Raw genomic sequence first — 18,128 nt, 5'->3', positions numbered from 1 at the left:
TGCAAATAAGGGGTCAGCAAGCAAGTCATCCACATCAGCATCCCCCAGATCAGGGTCAAGCAGTGCAAGCACAGTAGCATGGTGAATCAAGGATGTGTCCAAAGGAGCAATGCAACTGAGAAACGCCATGGAGGCGGATTGGGACTGCACAGGGGGAGATCACTGTTCTGAGATTCAGAACACAAAAATTCAGAAATTGTCCAGCTCCAGGGGCAGAGTCACCGTAAGGTGACTAAAATTTGCACTTCTTAGGCTGTGAAGAGTCCGCAGCCTGGCGGACAGAAGTACTAGTCATGCTGAGCCCTGAAAGTCACAAAGTCCGCCCCAACGGGCAAGCTTAGCGTTTGGTCACCTGCTTCATCAGGGGAGAGGCTAAGCTGGATGTTGTGCCCCCCCCCCCCCTCGGCACGCTATGCAGAACAATAATGTTTTAAAAAATGCTAAATTTGTACAATCCTGGCAAGAATCCACATGAGGAGCGTTCAAAGACTCCATCCCAGCAGGTTTCTAGGCAAAACTTGCATTTAGACTTCCAAAAAGCCTTTGACAAGGTACCCCATGAACGCCTACTTCGGAAATTGAAGTACCATGGGGTGGAAAGAGACGTACACAGATGGATCAGGAATTGGTTAGCGGGTAGGAAACAGAGGCTAGGAGTAAGGGGCCACTACTCGGACTGGAGGAGGGTTACTAGTGGTGTTCTACAGGGGTCAGTGCTTGGACCGCTGCTGTTCAATGTATTTATACATGATCTGGAAACAGGGTTGAAGTGCAAAGTAATAAAACTCGCAGACGACACCAAACTATTTAATGGGGCTAGGACTAAAGAGGATTGTGAAGATTTACAAAGGGACCTGAACAAGCTAGGGGAGTGGGCGACAAGATGGCAGATGAAGTTTAATGTAGAGAAATGTAAAGTCTTGCACGTAGGGAACAGAAACCTGAGGTACAGCTACATGATGGGAGGGCTGTTACTGAATGAGAGTACCCAAGAAAGGGACTTGGGGGTAATAGTGGACAAGACAATGAAGCCGTCGGCACAGTTCGCAGTGGCCGCTAAGAAAGTGAATAGAATGCTAGGTATAATCAAGAAGGGTATTACAACCAGAACAAAAGAAGTTATCCTGCCGCTGTATCGGGTAATGGTGCGCCCGCATCTGGAGTACTGCGTTCAATATTGGTCACCGTACCTAAAGAAGGATATGGCGATACTTGAGAGGGTTCAGAAGAGAGCGACATGTTTGATAAAAGGTATGGAAAACCTTTCATATGCTGGAAGATTGGAGAAACTGGGGCTCTTTTCCCTGGAGAAGCAGAGACTTAGAGGGGATATGAAAGAGACTTACAAAATCATGAAGGGCATAGAGAAAGCGGAGAGGGACAGATTCTTCAAGCTTTCGAAAACTATAAGAACGGGAGGGCATTCGGAAAAATTAAAAGGGGACAGATTCAGAACCAATGCTAGGAAGTTCTTCTTCACCCAACGGGTGGTGGACACCTGGAATGCGCTTCCAGATGGTGTGATAGGACAGGGTACAGTATTGGAGTTCAAGAAGGAATTGGACAATTTCCTGAAGGAAAAGGGGATAGAAGGGTATAGATAGAGGGTTACTAACAGGTCCTGGACCTGATGGGCCGCCGCGTGAGCGGACTGCTGGGCATGATGGACCCCTGGTCTGACCCAGCAGAGGCACTGCTTATGTTCTTTTGAAGAAGCAGGGAACTTTAAGTTTCACATTTCAAGTTTAATGGTAATTTGATATATCATCTATCTTAATACTAAGTGATTTACAAAATATTTAAAATCAGGGGATACACAAAAAATTACATGATGGACAAAGACAAAACGGACTAACATGGCACAGAAGGACTAGGGGTGAACTACAATAATGTCTATAGTAAAGAGAAAACAAAAAAGGAGTGGAAGGGTTTCTTTCAAGCTGCCATTATCAATTTAGGAAGGAGAATACGGGAAGGAAGACATTAGATCATTGATTCAAATGCATATCTATATAAATAACTTTTTAGTGCTCCTTTAAATTTAACTAAACTTGCTTCCTCTCTAATGTATGCGGGCAGAGTGTTCTAGGTGAGGAGAGCAGTTACAGCGAAGCAGGTTGCGCACCACGTGCCAAATGTCTTGAGAGTAGGCACGAAAAGTAAGTTTTGGGAAGATGATCTGAGAATTCTAAGTGGAGTATGGGGAATGAGTAGCTTGTCAATGAATGCCGGTTCTCTAGATTTAAGTGTTTAGAATAAAAGATTGCTAAAAATCTATGCCCAAATCACAATATTAGGATTTTTCAGGAGGGGGAACATAGGTGAAAATTCAGAAACACTCAAAACCCTACTTTTCCAACCTCCCCCTTCCTCTCACAGGCTGTCAGTCTGTGCATTCACTGTGACCTGACAGGATCTGTGCTGTAGCCTGCTTTCAGCTCTCTCATAGTAGCTGGATGAGAAAATTCAATGCCACAATCCTTGAAATGGTTCTGTAAAGCTGATCTTTGGGCTGCCAGTCAGACTTCTATGTCTGACTACACATCCACCTTTGTGGACCAAGGACTCAAGGATGGACAGAGGAGCAAAGACGCAGCCGGCACCCTGCAAGACACTGCTGAGACACCTAACAGCACCTAATAACCTGCGCTCGACCCCTGATTAATAGTAGGTGAGACCAAGTCAGGGACGGCCCTGAGCTCCAGAGAAAACTAAGCTCCAGGTTGACTAACTGAGCTCCAGGTTGCCTAACAAGTGCCCAGTGGGATCGGTCTGTCAGTTACAGACCGAAGTTTGTGAATTCTCAAGCAGGCAGAGCTTCCAATTCACTCTAAGCACCAAATTACCCGAAAAAGGCATGAAATTACATTGAATTAAAAATAATAAATTGGGAAGAGCCAAACAAACACTCCTGCAGACACGCATGCAGAAGGAAAGAACTGTAGGTGGAGCTTGAGAGCCCAGTGAAGTACAATAGATGCAAAGTGGAAAATCCGGAATGGATTTCTTCTACAGCAGCACACGGCTATGGGGAAATAACCCATCTGTCTAGAACAGGGGTCTCCAAAGTCCCTCCTTGAGGGCCGAATCCAGTCAGGTTTTCGGGATTTCCCCAATGAATATGCATGAGATCTATGTGCATGTACTGCTTTCAATGCATATTTATTGGGGAAATCCCAAAAACCTGACTGGATTCGGCCCTCAAAGAGGGACTTTGGAGACCCCTGGTCTAGAATGTCTCACCTATTGCACTGGAAAGTCTTTTATCTGCCTTCGTTTTTTATTGTTTCTATGTAGACTGTAACAAATCTAGGCTCTATAATATTAAAAATGTACTGGAACTTATAGCTATTCGTCTTACCATGTTCCACAAACTAAAACAACTAAACAGGGTAAACAACATTTAAATATAATTAACAATCTAAGCCAAGCAACCTATTATTTTTAATAAATGATATCTAATTTCAATACCTTGGTATCATTTTGATATCATTAACAGCTGGCTGAACCATTATCTCTGTAATATAGTACTTCATAGTTTCTGGAAAAAAAAGTAAAATAAAAAAGAATGAGTTTATTTCTCAACATAAATAAGATCACAAGTAGCTTTACAAAAATTACTTTCATAAATACAAATGCAATCACATTAGAGGTAATTTTATAACAGGGCACTTATAAAACTTTTGAGAAATGTACTTATATGAAAGCAAACTAGGCACCTAAATACCTTTGTAGAAGAGCTTCCCAGACCTGTCTCCCACAGAGCATAAATTTATAATTGCTCCAAGGCAAGCACCAATATGTCCAGGTACTCTATGCTTGTATGAGCTTATTTAAAAATTCCATGCATACTGTACTGTATATCACACCACCACTCCTATTCTGTCAAAAATATGCTTCTAGGAATGCCAACACATATAGACATAGAAAGTAGCTGCTATTTTGATATGCACCTTTGTTTTACAGTTCTGGTTGCCCCGTCTCAAAAAGGATATACCAGAACTAGAAAAGGTACCATGAAGAACAACGGCCAATCAGGGACTTCACCATCAACGTTGACAGGATCCACTAAGATAAGTGTTACCTTTCACTTAGAGCGAAAAGGTTTTTTGTTACATGATTCACATGAATATTTTTAGAGATGGTATTTATGAGATTTCTAAATTAAAAGATTAGTTAAAAATTTCAAAAATAAATACAAGATAGGGAATGGTAGGTAGTGGTGGGCGTAAATGATTATAAAGATATACAAGACGGGGATTTGAAATGATATATACATTAGAGAATGACACGGGGAAAAAGTCTGCCCCCGTCCCCGGCCCACTGTCCCCTTCACTGCCCCGTCACCGCCATTCCCTTCACCGCCATCCCCTTCACCGCCCCATCACTGTCACTGCCATCCCATTCACCGCCCCGTCACCGTCCCTGCAGCATCCATATAAGCCTTAGTCCTGCAATATTTAGCTTATTCCTTCTTTATAAATCAAAGTTCCTGCTGCTGAACTAGAGAAAGAGATGTTCAGCTGGCAGGGCTTTGTTTATAAATTTTTATCAACACAACTAATATACTATTTTATCCTAAAGCAAAAAATAAATAAATAAATATAATTTTTTTTTCTACCTTTGTTGTCTGGTTTCTGCTTTCCACATCTTCTCATTGAATTCCTTCCATCCACTGTGTGTCTTCTCTCTGCGTCTTCCATTTGCTGTTACTGTGCCTCTCCCTTCACCCCCTCCCCAATTGGTCTAGCACCCATCGTCTTCCCTCCGCTCCCCCTTGGTCTGGCATCTGTCTTCTTCCCTTCCAGCGTCTTCTCCCCACTCTGTCTTCCACATTTCCCTTCAGGGTCTGTTCCTCTCTACCCTCTTTCAATATCTGTTCTATTCCTTTCCACCACCACCCTTCCCTCCCTCCTTTACCATCTGTTCCTTTCTACCACCCTTCAGCTCCTCTCACGTGGCCTATCTATCTACCTCCTTCCCTCTTATTTTCGTGGCACGTTACAATGTAATTTGTGCAAGCCGCTGGAGCCTGCGAGCTCGGTCCCTGTCCCATCCCCACAAACCATCTCGCTTCTGTGTTCCTATTTTCCCCATTTCTAATATCTCCCCTATGTATCTGGCATTGCCCCCCCCCCCTGTGTCCATATACCATCCCCATGGCATGTCCCCTTTAGGTCTCTGTCCCTATGCCCCCATGCACACAATTTCCCCTCTTTCTGTTACTTTCCTGTGTCCAGATTTCCCCTATCTTCCTCTTCCATACCAGTGTGTCTCTTCTTTTCAACCTCATCTAGCTTTTTTCCCTCTTTCTTTCCCCGCCCCCCGCATCTGGCTCACCAGCCTGTCCTCCCCTTTCTTTCCTGCTGTGGGTTTCTTTCTTTCTCTCTACATCCCCTTGGCCCAGAATCTTTTTCCCTTTCACTCCCTCCTTCCTAGTGTGAGCCGGGAACATGCGCGATTGCGCGGTCCAGCAGCCCCCACACGCCTGATCGCAGCATTCAGCTAGCTCCCTCCCTCCACCTCACCTTATATTCTGAGTTTGCTGGCTTTCTTTTTCGCCGAGCCGCACACTTTCAAAAAGCTGCCCACGCGCGGCTGCTCAGTTGTTCAATCTTCTGCTCTGACGCAACCGGAAACAGGAAGTTGCAGCAGAGAAAATTGAACAACTCCAGCAGCCGCGTGTGCGCGGCTTTTTTAAAGCGTGCGGCTCGGCGAAAAAGAAAGCCGACAAATTTGGAATATAAGGTGAGGTGAAGGGAGGGAGCTGGCTAAACGCTGCGATCAGGTGGGTGGGGACTGCTGAACCACGTGATCCTTGATTGCCTCACTGCGGGGACAAGACCATTCACCGCTACAGGAGCGGTGAATGGCCTTGTCCCCGTCGCGACTACTATTTTTCTTTCCCCGTTTCGGCAGGTTACCCTACTCACAGCTAGCTGCGGGTAACAACCACCGTGTCATTCTCTAATATACATCATAAGAGGTTCCAAAGACTGATGTCTGTATAGTTATGCCCACCATAGGTATAATTACTTAGAGGGGAAACAGGAAGAATGTTGACAAAGATGAACAGTAGAAATTGATGTTAGGAAATAACAATAACAGTTTATTAGTTGTAGTGATAATTAATATTTGATTGGAAATTCATCATAAAAAGTTCAAATTAATCATCTTGGTAGCCCATTTTTTTGCTATAAAAGTAACAGTTACCGACAGGTTTTAGGATCATAGGATCATAAAACCTGATGCAAAATAGCCAAGCAAACGTAAGTGAATCAATCGCTTGGCTATTTTGCATGGCTGGATTGGGAATTGGACAATCGAGGGGGAAAACACGGGGTGGGCTGTTTTGTGAATCGGGTCAGTTAGCAGTGAGATGTACAAAACCAGTCCCAGAAATCTAGGGTGGAACCACTGCACCGGCTCATAATACTGAGAACCCAAAGGCAGAGTCCTCCCTAGCCGCCACATTCACTCTGTAAAACTTGGCAAATTTATGTAGCATGGACCAAGTTGCCACCCTACAAATCTCTTTGGGGGAGACTGCTCTAGCTTCAGCCTACGACAAAGCCATACTTCTAGTTAAATGTGCTTTATGAAAATGGGACTGTTTCCCACAAACAATATATGCTGACAAAACGGCCCTACGTATCAATCTGGAAATCATGTGCTTGGAAGCTGGCACACCATGCCTAACTGGATTTGTCAGCACAAAAAAATGGTCAGATAGCCTGAACTCGTTGGTGACTTCAAAGTATCAGAGAAGCATCCTCTTAACATCCAACTTCTTCAGAATCTGGTCTTTTTTCTTGGAACCTTTGGACTGCAATGCTGGCAATCTGACTTCCTGACTGACATGGCATGCTGAAACTACATTTGGCCAAAAGGAAGGAATGGTGCGCAAAGAGATTCCAGGTTCAGTGAATTTAAGGAAAGGCTCTCTGCAAGAAAGAGCCTGTAGCTCTGAGAGACCCATCTCGCTGAAGTAATGGCTACCAGAAAACACGTTTAGAGTGGCAGGTCCATCAAGGACGCCTGGCTCAGGCCCTGCAAAACCACGTTAAGATCCCAAGAAGGAAATGGCGGTTTTACTGGGGGCCTGATACGCAGTGCTTCCTTTAGAAATCTGGCTATATCCAGATGAGATGCCAATGTAGATCTGTGGTCTCAAGAGCTATTATTGAAGCTTCCAGGAAACCCTCCATGCAGCGCTGCTATCACTTCAAGTGGTAAAGCGACAAATCTCTAGACTGTTACCTGTCCTCTTCCATCCAACCTGGATTACCTCGTACACCTCTCCAATTCTGGTCTAAAGACTAATTCAATCGGAGTTCATCTCAGTGCAATTCATTCAAACTACTGGACAAACAACCATTAGCAGTGCATCCTCTGGTATCCAGATTCATGAAAGGCTTTAACCAAACCAAACCCCCTGAAACCTCCTCCATTGCCTTGGGATCTTAATGTGTTTTCTTTTCCTCTCTCATGAAGCCTCCATTTGAACCACTTCATCCCTCAAACATCTTACTTAGAAAGAAGTATTCCTCATTGCAGACCCATCTTATACTACTTTCTATCACAATAAAGTGGTTCTTCTAACTCATCCATAATTCCACCCAAAAGTCATTTCACAATTTCATCTAAATCAGTCTATAAATCTTCCAGCATTTTTTTCCAGAGCCACATTCTCACCCTGCTGAAGAAGCTCTTCATATCTTGGACTGCAAAGGTGCTCTGGCTTGCTATTTGGATAGAACCAAGCCTTATACATCTTCTACTCAACTGTTCCTGTCTTTTGACCTGAACAAGCTAGGAACCCATTTCCAAAATTATTATCTCCACATGGCCTGCGGACTATATCTCTTACTGCTATATTCAGACTGGTCTGACGCTAAAGGGTTGTATTACTGCACACAAGGTGTGAGCAATGGTGACTTCAATAGTCCATCTATGCTCCACTCCTATTGAGGACATTTTATAAAGCAGCCATGTAGTCCTCAGTTCATACATTCACAACTCACCACTGTTTAGAAAATATTTCCAGACACGATAGTCAGTTTAGCCGCACAGTTCTCCAAAATGTATTCACAGTTTAGAAGCCAATTTTCCCTCCAACCCTGTTCTTAATCTGGAGAGTTCCCATACATGAGAATATGCTACCTGCTTGTCCTGGGATAAAGCATAGTTACTTACCTATAACAGGTGTTATCCAAGGACAGCAGCATCCACCCACCTCCTCTTCTTGGCTTCTTAGCTTTCGTACTGAACTGATAGTCCCACAAGCTGGCAGAGGGTGGGAAGGCACCTGCGCATGGGTAGTATGGGCAATCTTTTGGTTTCTTAAAGTGATAGTTCACTTTGGGCTGTTCGTGCCAGGTTCTGTGGATGATGCCACCAGCACATGAGAATATCTGCTTGCTGTGTTTGGATAACATCTATTACAGGTAAGTAACTGTGCTATTTATTTATTTTAGTATTTATATACCACTTATAGTCTACATTTAAGAACTCAAGCATATTTCCCTATCTGTCCCGGTGAGTTCACACTCTTCCTAATGTACCTGGGGCAATGGGGGATTAAGTGACTTGCCCAAGGTCACAAGGAGCAGCATGGGATTTGAACCCACAAACTTAGGGTGCTGAGGCTATAGCTCTAAACACCGTGCCACACACTCCCACTCCCACATGCTATATTTGAATTTTAAAATACAATAATCTAATATCAATATTACACTTATTGTGTTAGATGACAGGTTCTCAACCCATCCCTCAGAACACAACTAGCCAGTCAATTTTCAGGATCTCTTCAGTAAATAGACAAAATATAGATTTGCATGTAATGGAAGCAGTACAGAAAGATCTGTCTCATGCTTAGTCATTGTGGATATCCTGAAAACATGATTGGCTGGAGGTGCCCCGAGGACTTGGTTAATTAGTTTCAAGTTTATTAAATTTTTGTTATGTACACAATATCAAAAGCTTCAAAGCGTATAACATTTTAAAAATAGGGGGTAGAACAAAACTCTAACATAATTACAATCAAATTCTATCCATTCTAATACATAACTGGTACTGAAGGTGAAAGGGATGAACTTCAATCTTTAAAGAGAGAAAGAAAACATTTAGCGGGAAACACATTTGGTAGGAACACAAAAAGGAAAAAAAAGAAAGGAAAGAAAAAAAAAAAAGATGAATCTATAATCTATACAGAAATCTAATTTATATCTAAGAAGTTTGGTGATTTGTAATATTGTGTTGTCTATTTTTCAAAAGCATCCTTGTACAAAAAACTTTTAAAGGAACGCTTGAATTTTTCTAAAGAAGATTCAATCTAATATAATAAAATGGTAAGCTGCGCAGGCGCAGTTCCTAAGTGTGCGCCGCTTTTCCGTGAGCTGTAGCTACACATAGGAAGTGCGCATGCGCGGCTTACGGTTCTTTGAAAGACGTGGCGGTGGTTACTCTCACGATCCTGGGACCTGGGGAGAGGAAGAAGCGATATGGATTGCTCTGAAAAGAGAAGATGGAACTTCTATCTACGTTGGTGTAGTCTACAGACCTCCGACTCAATCGCAGCAAATTGATAAGGATCTGATTGTGGATATCCAAAAGTTTGGAAGGAAAGAGGAGGTTCTGCTGTTGGGAGATTTCAACCTGCCGGATGCGGACTGGAATGTTCCGTCTGCGGAATCGGAAAGAAGTAGGGAGATTGTGGATGCCTTTCAAGAGGCTCTGCTCAGACAAATGGTGATGGAACCCACAAGGGAAAAAGCGATATTGGATCTGGTCCTCACAAATGGAGAGAGTATCTCTAATGTTCGAGTGGGTGCTCACCTGGGTAGTAGCGATCATCAAACGGTTTGGTTTGATATAACGGCTAAAGTGGAGAGCGGCCGCACGATACTTAAAGTCCTAGATTTCAAACGTACGGACTTTAATGCAATGGGAAAGTACCTAAAGAAAGAGCTGTTAGGATGGGAGGACATAAGAGAAGTGGAAAGACAGTGGTCTAAGCTGAAAGGAGCGATAAAAATGGCTACGGACCTTTATGTGAAGAAAATCAATAAAAACAAGAGAAAAAGGAAGCCGAAATGGTTCTCCAACCTAGTGGCTGAGAAAATAAAGGCGAAAGAGTTGGCATTCATGAAATATAAAAAAACCCAAGAAGAGGAGAGCAGAAAGGACTACAGGGTGAAACTGAAAGAAGCCAAGAGAGAGATACGTTTGGCGAAGGCACAGGCGGAAGAACAAATGGCTAAAAATGTAAAAAAGGGAGATAAAAATTTTTTCAGATATATTAGTGAAAGGAGGAAGATAAAAAATGGAATTGCTAGGCTAAAAGATGCTGGGAACAAATATGTGGAGAGTGATGAGGAGAAAGCAAATGTGCTAAACAAATACTTCTGTTCTGTGTTCACAGAAGAAAATCCTGGAGAAGGACCGAGATTGTCTGGCAAAGTTACACGAGAAAATGGAGTAGATTCTGCGCCGTTCACAGAGGAGGGTGTTCATGAGCAACTTGAAAAACTGAAGGTGGACAAAGCGATGGGATCCATCCCAGGATCCTAAGGGAGCTCAGAGAGGTTCTGGCGAGTCCTATTAAAGACTTGTTCAACAAATCTCTGGAGACGGGAGTGATTCCTGGGGATTGGAGGAGAGCGGATGTGGTCCCTATTCATAAAAGTGGTCACAGGGATGAAGCAGGAAACTACAGGCCGGTGAGCCTCACTTCAGTTGTTGGAAAAATAATGGAAGTGTTGCTGAAAGAAAGGATAGTGTATTTCCTTGAATCTAAGGGGTTACAGGATCCGAGGCAACATGGCTTTACAAAAGGTAAATCGTGCCAAACGAACCTGATTGAATTTTTTGATTGGGTAACCAGAGAGCTGGATCGAGGACATATGCTAGATGTAATTTACTTGGATTTCAGCAAAGCCTTTGATACAGTTCCTCATAGGAGGCTGTTGAACAAACTTGAAGGGCTGAAGTTAGGACCCAAAGTGGTGAACTGGGTCAGAAACTGGCTGTCGGACAGACGCCAGAGGGTGGTGGTTAATGGAAGTCGCTCGAAGGAAGGAAAGGTGACTAGTGGAGTCCCTCAGGGTTCGGTGCTGGGGTCAATCCTGTTCAATATGTATGTAAGTGACATTGCTGAAGGGTTAGAAGGAAAAGTGTGCCTTTTTGCAGATGATACCAAGATTTGTAACAGAGTAGACACCGAAGAGGGAGTGGAGAATATGAAAAAGGATCTGCAAAAGTTAGAGGAATGGTCTAATGCCTGGCAACTAAAATTCAATGCAAAGAAATGCAGAGTAATGCATTTGGGGATTAATAATAGGAAGGAACCGTATATGCTGGGAGGAGAGAAGCTGATATGCACGGACGGGGAGAGGGACCTTGGGGTGATAGTGTCCGAAGATCTAAAGGCGAAAAAACAGTGTGACAAGGCAGTGGCTGCTGCCAGAAGGATTCTGGGCTGTATAAAGAGAGGCGTAGTCAGTAGAAGGAAGAAGGTGTTGATGCCCCTGTACAGGTCACTGGTGAGGCCCCACTTGGAGTATTGTGCTCAGTTTTGGAGACCGTATCTGGCGAAAGACGTAAGAAGACTTGAGGCGGTCCAGAGGAGGGCGACGAAAATGATAGGCGGCTTGCGCCAGAAGACGTATGAGGAGAGACTGGAAGCCCTGAATATGTATACCCTAGAGGAAAGGAGAGACAGGGGAGATATGATTCAGACGTTCAAATACTTAAAGGGTATTAACGTAGAACAAAATCTTTTCCAGAGAAAGGAAAATGGTAAAACCAGAGGACATAATTTGAGGTTGAGGGGTGGTAGATTCAGGGGCAATGTTAGGAAATTCTACTTTACGGAGAGGGTAGTGGATGCCTGGAATGCGCTCCCGAGAGAGGTGGTGGAGAGTAAAACTGTGACTGAGTTCAAAGAAGCGTGGGATGAACACAGAAGATTTAGAATCAGAAAATAATATTAAATATTGAACTAGGCCAGTTACTGGGCAGACTTGCACGGTCTGTGTCTGTGTATGGCCGTTTGGTGGAGGATGGGCAGGGGAGGGCTTCAATGGCTGGGAGGGTGTAGATGGGCTGGAGTAAGTCTTAACAGAGATTTCAGCAGGTGGAACCCAAGCATAGTACTGGGTAAAGCTTTGGATTCTTGCCCAGAAATAGCTAAGAAGAAAAAAAAAAAAAATTTTAAATTGAATCAGGTTGGGCAGACTGGATGGACCATCTGCCGTCATCTACTATGTTACTATGATCCCCGCCTGCATCGGAGCCAATGAGCTGCTTGTAGAAGTGGTGTAACGTGATCGTATTTTTTTGAGTTAGTGATCATTTTTATTGCTGTGTTTTGTATTATCTGTAATCTTCTTATTTCTTTTTGTGTTATGCCCTGATATAAAGAGTTACAATAATCCAGCCTTGAAATTTTTAATGAATGTATTAGAATGTTAAGGGCCTCGGGCTTTAAGACTTTTGATAAGGATCTAATGAGAGGTAATTTATAAAAACAATTTTTAACCACTGAGCTAATCTGGTCATGATCTAATGTTACTCCCAATATTATTGTTGTGGTTACTTTTTGAAGAGGGGAATTATCTAAGAGAATCTGTGATGAAAGTGTAAGATCATTTTTCCATGGGAAAAACATTACAGAAGATTTGGTTGCGTTCAATGCCAACATATTATCCTTTAGCCATTGGCTTATTTGTTTTAGTTTGTTGTTTATGGTTGTTATCTCATTAAGATCTGCTGTATTTAAGGGATACAGGAGCTGAATATCATCTACATATGCATAAGAGGAGAATCCTATAGATTGACTGAGGGTTAAGAGAGGTGATAGAAAGATATTAAATAAAAGTGGGGAAAGAATTGAACCTTGAGGAATCCCGTATGAACTGGTGAAAGTGTTTGATGATGAGCTATTAAAAATAACTTTAGCTGATCGATCTTGAAAGTATGATTTGAACCAGTTTAGTATGGTGTCAAATGCCGCGGATAAGTCAAGTGAAAACAAAAGAACAGATTTGTGATGATCTAAGTGATATTGAATATTGGTTGTAAGTCCTATCATAGAGTGTTCGGTTTAATGGTTTGATCTAAAACCTGTCTGATTGGGATGTAGTATGTGAGTTTTTTCTATAAAGTTGGTAATATGGTTAAAAATAACTTTTTCCATTAATTTTGCAAGAAAAGGAAAATTAGCTATGGGTCGGTATTTTGATTCGGTTGCTATTGAATCTTTTGCATTTTTTATAATTGGTCGGATGTTGTTGAAACCAGGTATTATATCTTTAGGTGCTACTTTTTACTTGCGACATCCTTGTAAGTGTATCGTGCATCACCGCTCAGTTAAATATGTTTTCTTTGAACCTAGTCAGTTGACTTCCTTTTTAGCACTCTCCCGATTGGAGACAGAAAAATCATAAGCCCTAAGATTATAGATTAATCCCTGCAATCAGCCTTACTGCCATTTCTATGTTTAAGAATATACAATTTGTTTAATTCTATTTCTTTTTTTCTCGCTAAGAAAATCTTGGATCCTATAACTTGAGGACTTGAGCATATTAGTTATAAATTATTCCAATGTTAATTGAATTATTTTCTTGTTTTATATGGAATCACTAATCTTGCTTTCTGTACAAGTTATTCTTGGTTGTTTTGATTTGAAAATCAATAAATATATTAAACAATAATTGGTTGGATGGTTGCCTCTTTCCATTCTTTCGGCAAAATTCCTGTTGTTAAGCTGGTTTCTATCATTTTCTGAATAAAAGGACCAAATTAAGAAAAATGACCGTTTTAGAAAAAATGGAGAAATTGAATTGATATCTGAGCCCTTAGTATTGATGTTTTGAAAAAGTATTTTGAGATTTTCTAAATTTGGTATATTAAAATTAGCACATTTAGAGAGGTATTATTTGAATTTGTTCTTTATCTGTGTTAGGATTAGAAGATAAGTTAAAAAGAACTCATTTATGTTTAAATGATTTTTATTATTCCAGCAGTAAGAAGCAAATACAAACAGTAGTACCATTCAGGAAATAACATTTTCAACAATATAATCAGTTCCCCTCCCATCCCCCCCTCCCCTCCCCTCTCCCCCTCCCTTCACCTCTCCAAGAGTCCATGGCCAGTCCAACAGCTGAGAGTGGGAATAAAATCTTAAAGATTCAAAAGTCTACTGCGAGCACGCGGTGTGAGGTCCTGCTAGAAGTGCTCCCACACCTGACAAAATTTGCGACCCGGGCCAAGAGTCAAGTCTCCCACCATGCATCTCTCCAGTGTTGCGTGCACTATCATTAGGGATCTCCATTGTGCATATGACGGGGGATCACGGGAGAGCCAGTTGGTGAAGATGGCTTTTTTCCCATCAAAAGGGCTTTGGAGATAAATGCTGACATTCCCCTGGGTTTGGGCGAAGCTATATTATAAAATCCAAATAACGCCCTCGGTTGCAGAAGCCATCAAAAGAACTCATTTAAATAATCAAGTATTAAATGATATTTCACAGCTACTCAATCAGGTCATGTTCCTTTTGTGTTAATACATACCTGTTGATACTCTTTCTCCAAGAATGGCTTTGCAGCGTTTACAGGTTATTGTAGTATTTTCTTTTGATTTCTAGTGGATATAAAAATGCCATTTAAATATCAATAATTTCCTTTGAAAAGAAATACACAATATGGATGTTCATCTCCAAAATGCATATTGTGTCCTACTGTGGTTAATGACATTTTAACAATACAAAGAAACTCATCAAATTAAACTATTACTTCCTGGCAACGGTACAATACTGTATGAAGTAGTCATCTTCGAACAGTTCCCACAGATTTGTCTAATTTATGCCACACTTGCTAAATACTGATATTACATTTATCTTTCTGCAGCTACAGTTATATCTTCTATATTGATCTGTAACCTATCACTAAAATTATCTGTATTACCTGAAGATTGGAGGGTGGCTAATGTTACACCAATTTTTAAAAAGGGTTCCAGGGATGATCCAAACTGGTGAGCCTGACTTCAGTTCTGGGTAAAATAGTTGAAACCATTATAAAAAATAAAATTACAGGTCAAGTAGACAAATATAGTTTAATGAGACAAAGTCAGCATGGGTTCAACCAAGGGAGGTGTTTGCCTCACCAATTTGCTGCATTTCTTAGAAGGTGTGGATAAAAGTGAGTCAGTTGATGTAGTGTATCAAGATTTTCAGAAAGCTTTTGACAAAGTTCCTCATGAGAGGCTCCTGAGAAAATTAGTCATATCAAGGAGGCAACATTTTGTTGTGGATTAAGAATTAGTTATTGGACAGAAAACAGAGGGCAGGGTTAAATTGCCATTTTTCTCAATGGATGGGGTAGTGGAGTGCTGCAGAGATCTGTACTGGAACCAGTGCTATTTAACATATTTAAAAATGATCTAGAAATTGGAATGAGTGAGGTGATTAAATTTGCAGATGACACTAAACTGTTCAAAGTTGTTAAAACACATGTGGACTGTGAAAAATTACAAGCAGACCTTAGGAAATTGGAAGGTTGGGCATACAAATGGCAGATAAATTTAATGTGGACAAATGCAAAGTGATACACATTGGGAAGAATAACCTAAATCATAGTTGCCAGATGCTAGGGCCCACCCTGGGGATCAGTACTCAAGAAAAAGATCTAGACAATACGCTGAAACGTTCTATTCGGTGTGCGGTGGTGGCTAAACAAGCAAACAAGATGCAAAGCATTATTAGAAAAGGGATGGTAAACAAGAGTAAGAATGTTATATTGCCTCTGTATCTCTCCATGGTGTGACCTCACCTTGAGTATTACATTCAATTCTGGTCGCTGTATCTCAAATATATACCGTATTTTCGCGGATATAACGCGCGCGTTATACGTGATTTTACGTACCGCGCATACCCCTCGCGCGTTATATGCCTGAGCGCGGTATACAAAAGTTTTTAAACATAGTTCCCACCCCGCCCGACGCCCGATTCACCCCCCCAGCAGGACCGCTCGCACCCCCACCCCGAACGACCGCTCGCACGCGCTCCCACCCGCACCCGCATCCACGATCGGAGCAAGAGGGAGCCCAAGCCCTCTTGCCCGGCCGACTCCCCGACGTCCGATACATCCCCCCCCCGGCAGGACCACTCGCACCCTCACCCCGAAGGACCGCCGACTCCCCAACAATATCGGGCCAGGAGGGAGCCCAAACCCTCCTGGCCACGGCGACCCCCTAACCCCACCCCGCACTACATTACGGGCAGGAGGGATCCCAGGCCCTCCTGCCCTCGACGCAAACCCCCCTCCCTCCAACGACCGCCCCCCCCCCCAAGAACCTCCGACCGCCCCCCCAGCCGACCCGCGACCCCCCTGGCCGACCCCCACGACCCCCCCATCCCCCTTCCCCGTACCTTTGGAAGTTGGCCGGACAGACGGGAGCCAAACCCGCCTGTCCGGCAGGCAGCCAACGAAGGAATGAGGCCGGATTGGCCCATCCGTCCTAAAGCTCCGCCTACTGGTGGGGCCTAAGGCGCGTGGGCCAATCAGAATAGGCCCTGGAGCCTTAGGTCCCACCTGGGGGCGCGGCCTGAGGCACATGGGCCAAACCCGACCATGTGTCTCAGGCCGCGCCCCCAGGTGGGACCTAAGGCTCCAGGGCCTATTCTGATTGGCCCACGCGCCTTAGGCCCCACCAGTAGGCGGAGCTTTAGGACGGATGGGCCAATCCGGCCTCATTCCTTCGTTGGCTGCCTGCCGGACAGGCGGGTTTGGCTCCCGTCTGTCCGGCCAACTTCCAAAGGTACGGGGAAGGGGGGTGGGGGGGTCGTGGGGGTCGGCCAGGGGGGTCGCGGGTCGGCTGGGGGGGAGGGGGGTTTGCGTCGAGGGCAGGAGGGCCTGGGATCCCTCCTGCCCGTAATGTAGTGCGGGGTGGGGTTAGGGGGTCGCCGTGGCCAGGAGGGTTTGGGCTCCCTTCTGGCCCAACTACACAAAGGTACGGGGAAGGCGGGTGGGGGTGTCGTGGGGGTCGCGGGTCGGCTGGGGGATGGGCGGAGGTTCTTGGCCGGGGGGCGGTCGGTGGGGGGAGGGGTTTGCGTCGAGGGCAGGAGGGCCTGGGATCCCTCCTGCCCGTAATGTAGTGCGGGGTGGGGTTAGGGGGTCGCCGTGGCCAGGAGGGTTTGGGCTCCCTCCTGGCCCGATATTGTTGGGGAGTCAGCGGTCCTTCGGGGTGAGGGTGCGAGTGGTCCTGCCGGGGGGGGGGGATGTATCGGACGTCGGGGGGGGCATCAGGCTTTCAGGATGGGGACAGACCTTCAAGGGGGGACAGGACTTCAAGGGAGGACAGTGCACGGAAGTCAGGGGGGGTGAACGGAGAGTCGGGACAGCGCACGGAAAGTCAGGGCGGGCGAAAGGAGAGTCGGGCAGCATGCGCGTTATATGCCTGAGCGCGGTATAGAAAAGTTTTTGTACATATCATCGTGATTTCTGCGCGCTATACCCCTGTGCGCGTTTTACAATGGTGCGCGTTATATCCGCGAAAATACGGTAATCGAAATTAGAAAAGGTTCAAAGAAGAGTGACCAAGATGATAAAGGAGATGGAACTGCTCTCATATGAGAAAAGGCTAAAGAGGTTAGGGCTCTTCAGCTTGGAAAAGAGATGGCTAAGGGGAGATATGATTGAAGTCTATAAACTCCTGAGTGGTGCAGAAGGGGTTCAAGTGAATCAATTTTTTACTCCGTCAAAGACTAGTGGACACTTTAAGTTAAAGGGAAATGATTTTAAAACCAATATTTTTTCACTCAGAGAATAGTTAATCTCTGGAACGAATTGCCATAAGATGTAGTAACAGCAGTTAACGTAGCTGGTCTAGGTACTTGGAACCTGGGTTGGGCACTGTTGGAAACAGGATACTGGGCTTGTTGGACCTTTGGTCTGTCCCAGTATGGCAATTTTTATGTTATGTTTCAAAAAAGGTTTGGACAAGTTCCTGGAGGAAAAGTTCATAGTCTGCTATTGAGACAGATAAAAAGAGGGAAGCCAATGCTTACCCTGGGATCAGTAGCATAGAATGTTGCTACTATTTGGATTTGGCCTGGATTGGCCACTGTG

The 18,128-nt window shown here is 43.9% G+C and overlaps 1 protein-coding gene across 9 annotated transcripts in view; it reads right to left on the bottom strand.

Annotated features, from left to right (window-relative positions):
* Positions 1-18,128, bottom strand: part of UBE3D (ubiquitin protein ligase E3D) — a 252,983-nt gene that overhangs the window by 163,478 nt on the left and 71,377 nt on the right. For all 9 annotated transcript variants that reach the window (XM_033937938.1, XM_033937942.1, XM_033937933.1 and 6 more), the window contains 2 exons: positions 14,574-14,643; positions 3,472-3,541 (listed from right to left, as the gene is read on the bottom strand). In XM_033937938.1, coding sequence (XP_033793829.1) covers positions 3,472-3,541; positions 14,574-14,643 — 140 coding nt within the window. The remainder of the gene's footprint in view (positions 1-3,471; positions 3,542-14,573; positions 14,644-18,128) is intronic.

This window comes from Geotrypetes seraphini, chromosome 3 (assembly GCF_902459505.1).
Source record: "Geotrypetes seraphini chromosome 3, aGeoSer1.1, whole genome shotgun sequence".
Taxonomy (NCBI): Eukaryota; Metazoa; Chordata; class Amphibia; order Gymnophiona; family Dermophiidae; genus Geotrypetes; species Geotrypetes seraphini.
The sequence above is the reverse complement of the archived record's forward strand: the minus strand, read 5'-3'. Positions and strand labels throughout refer to the sequence as shown.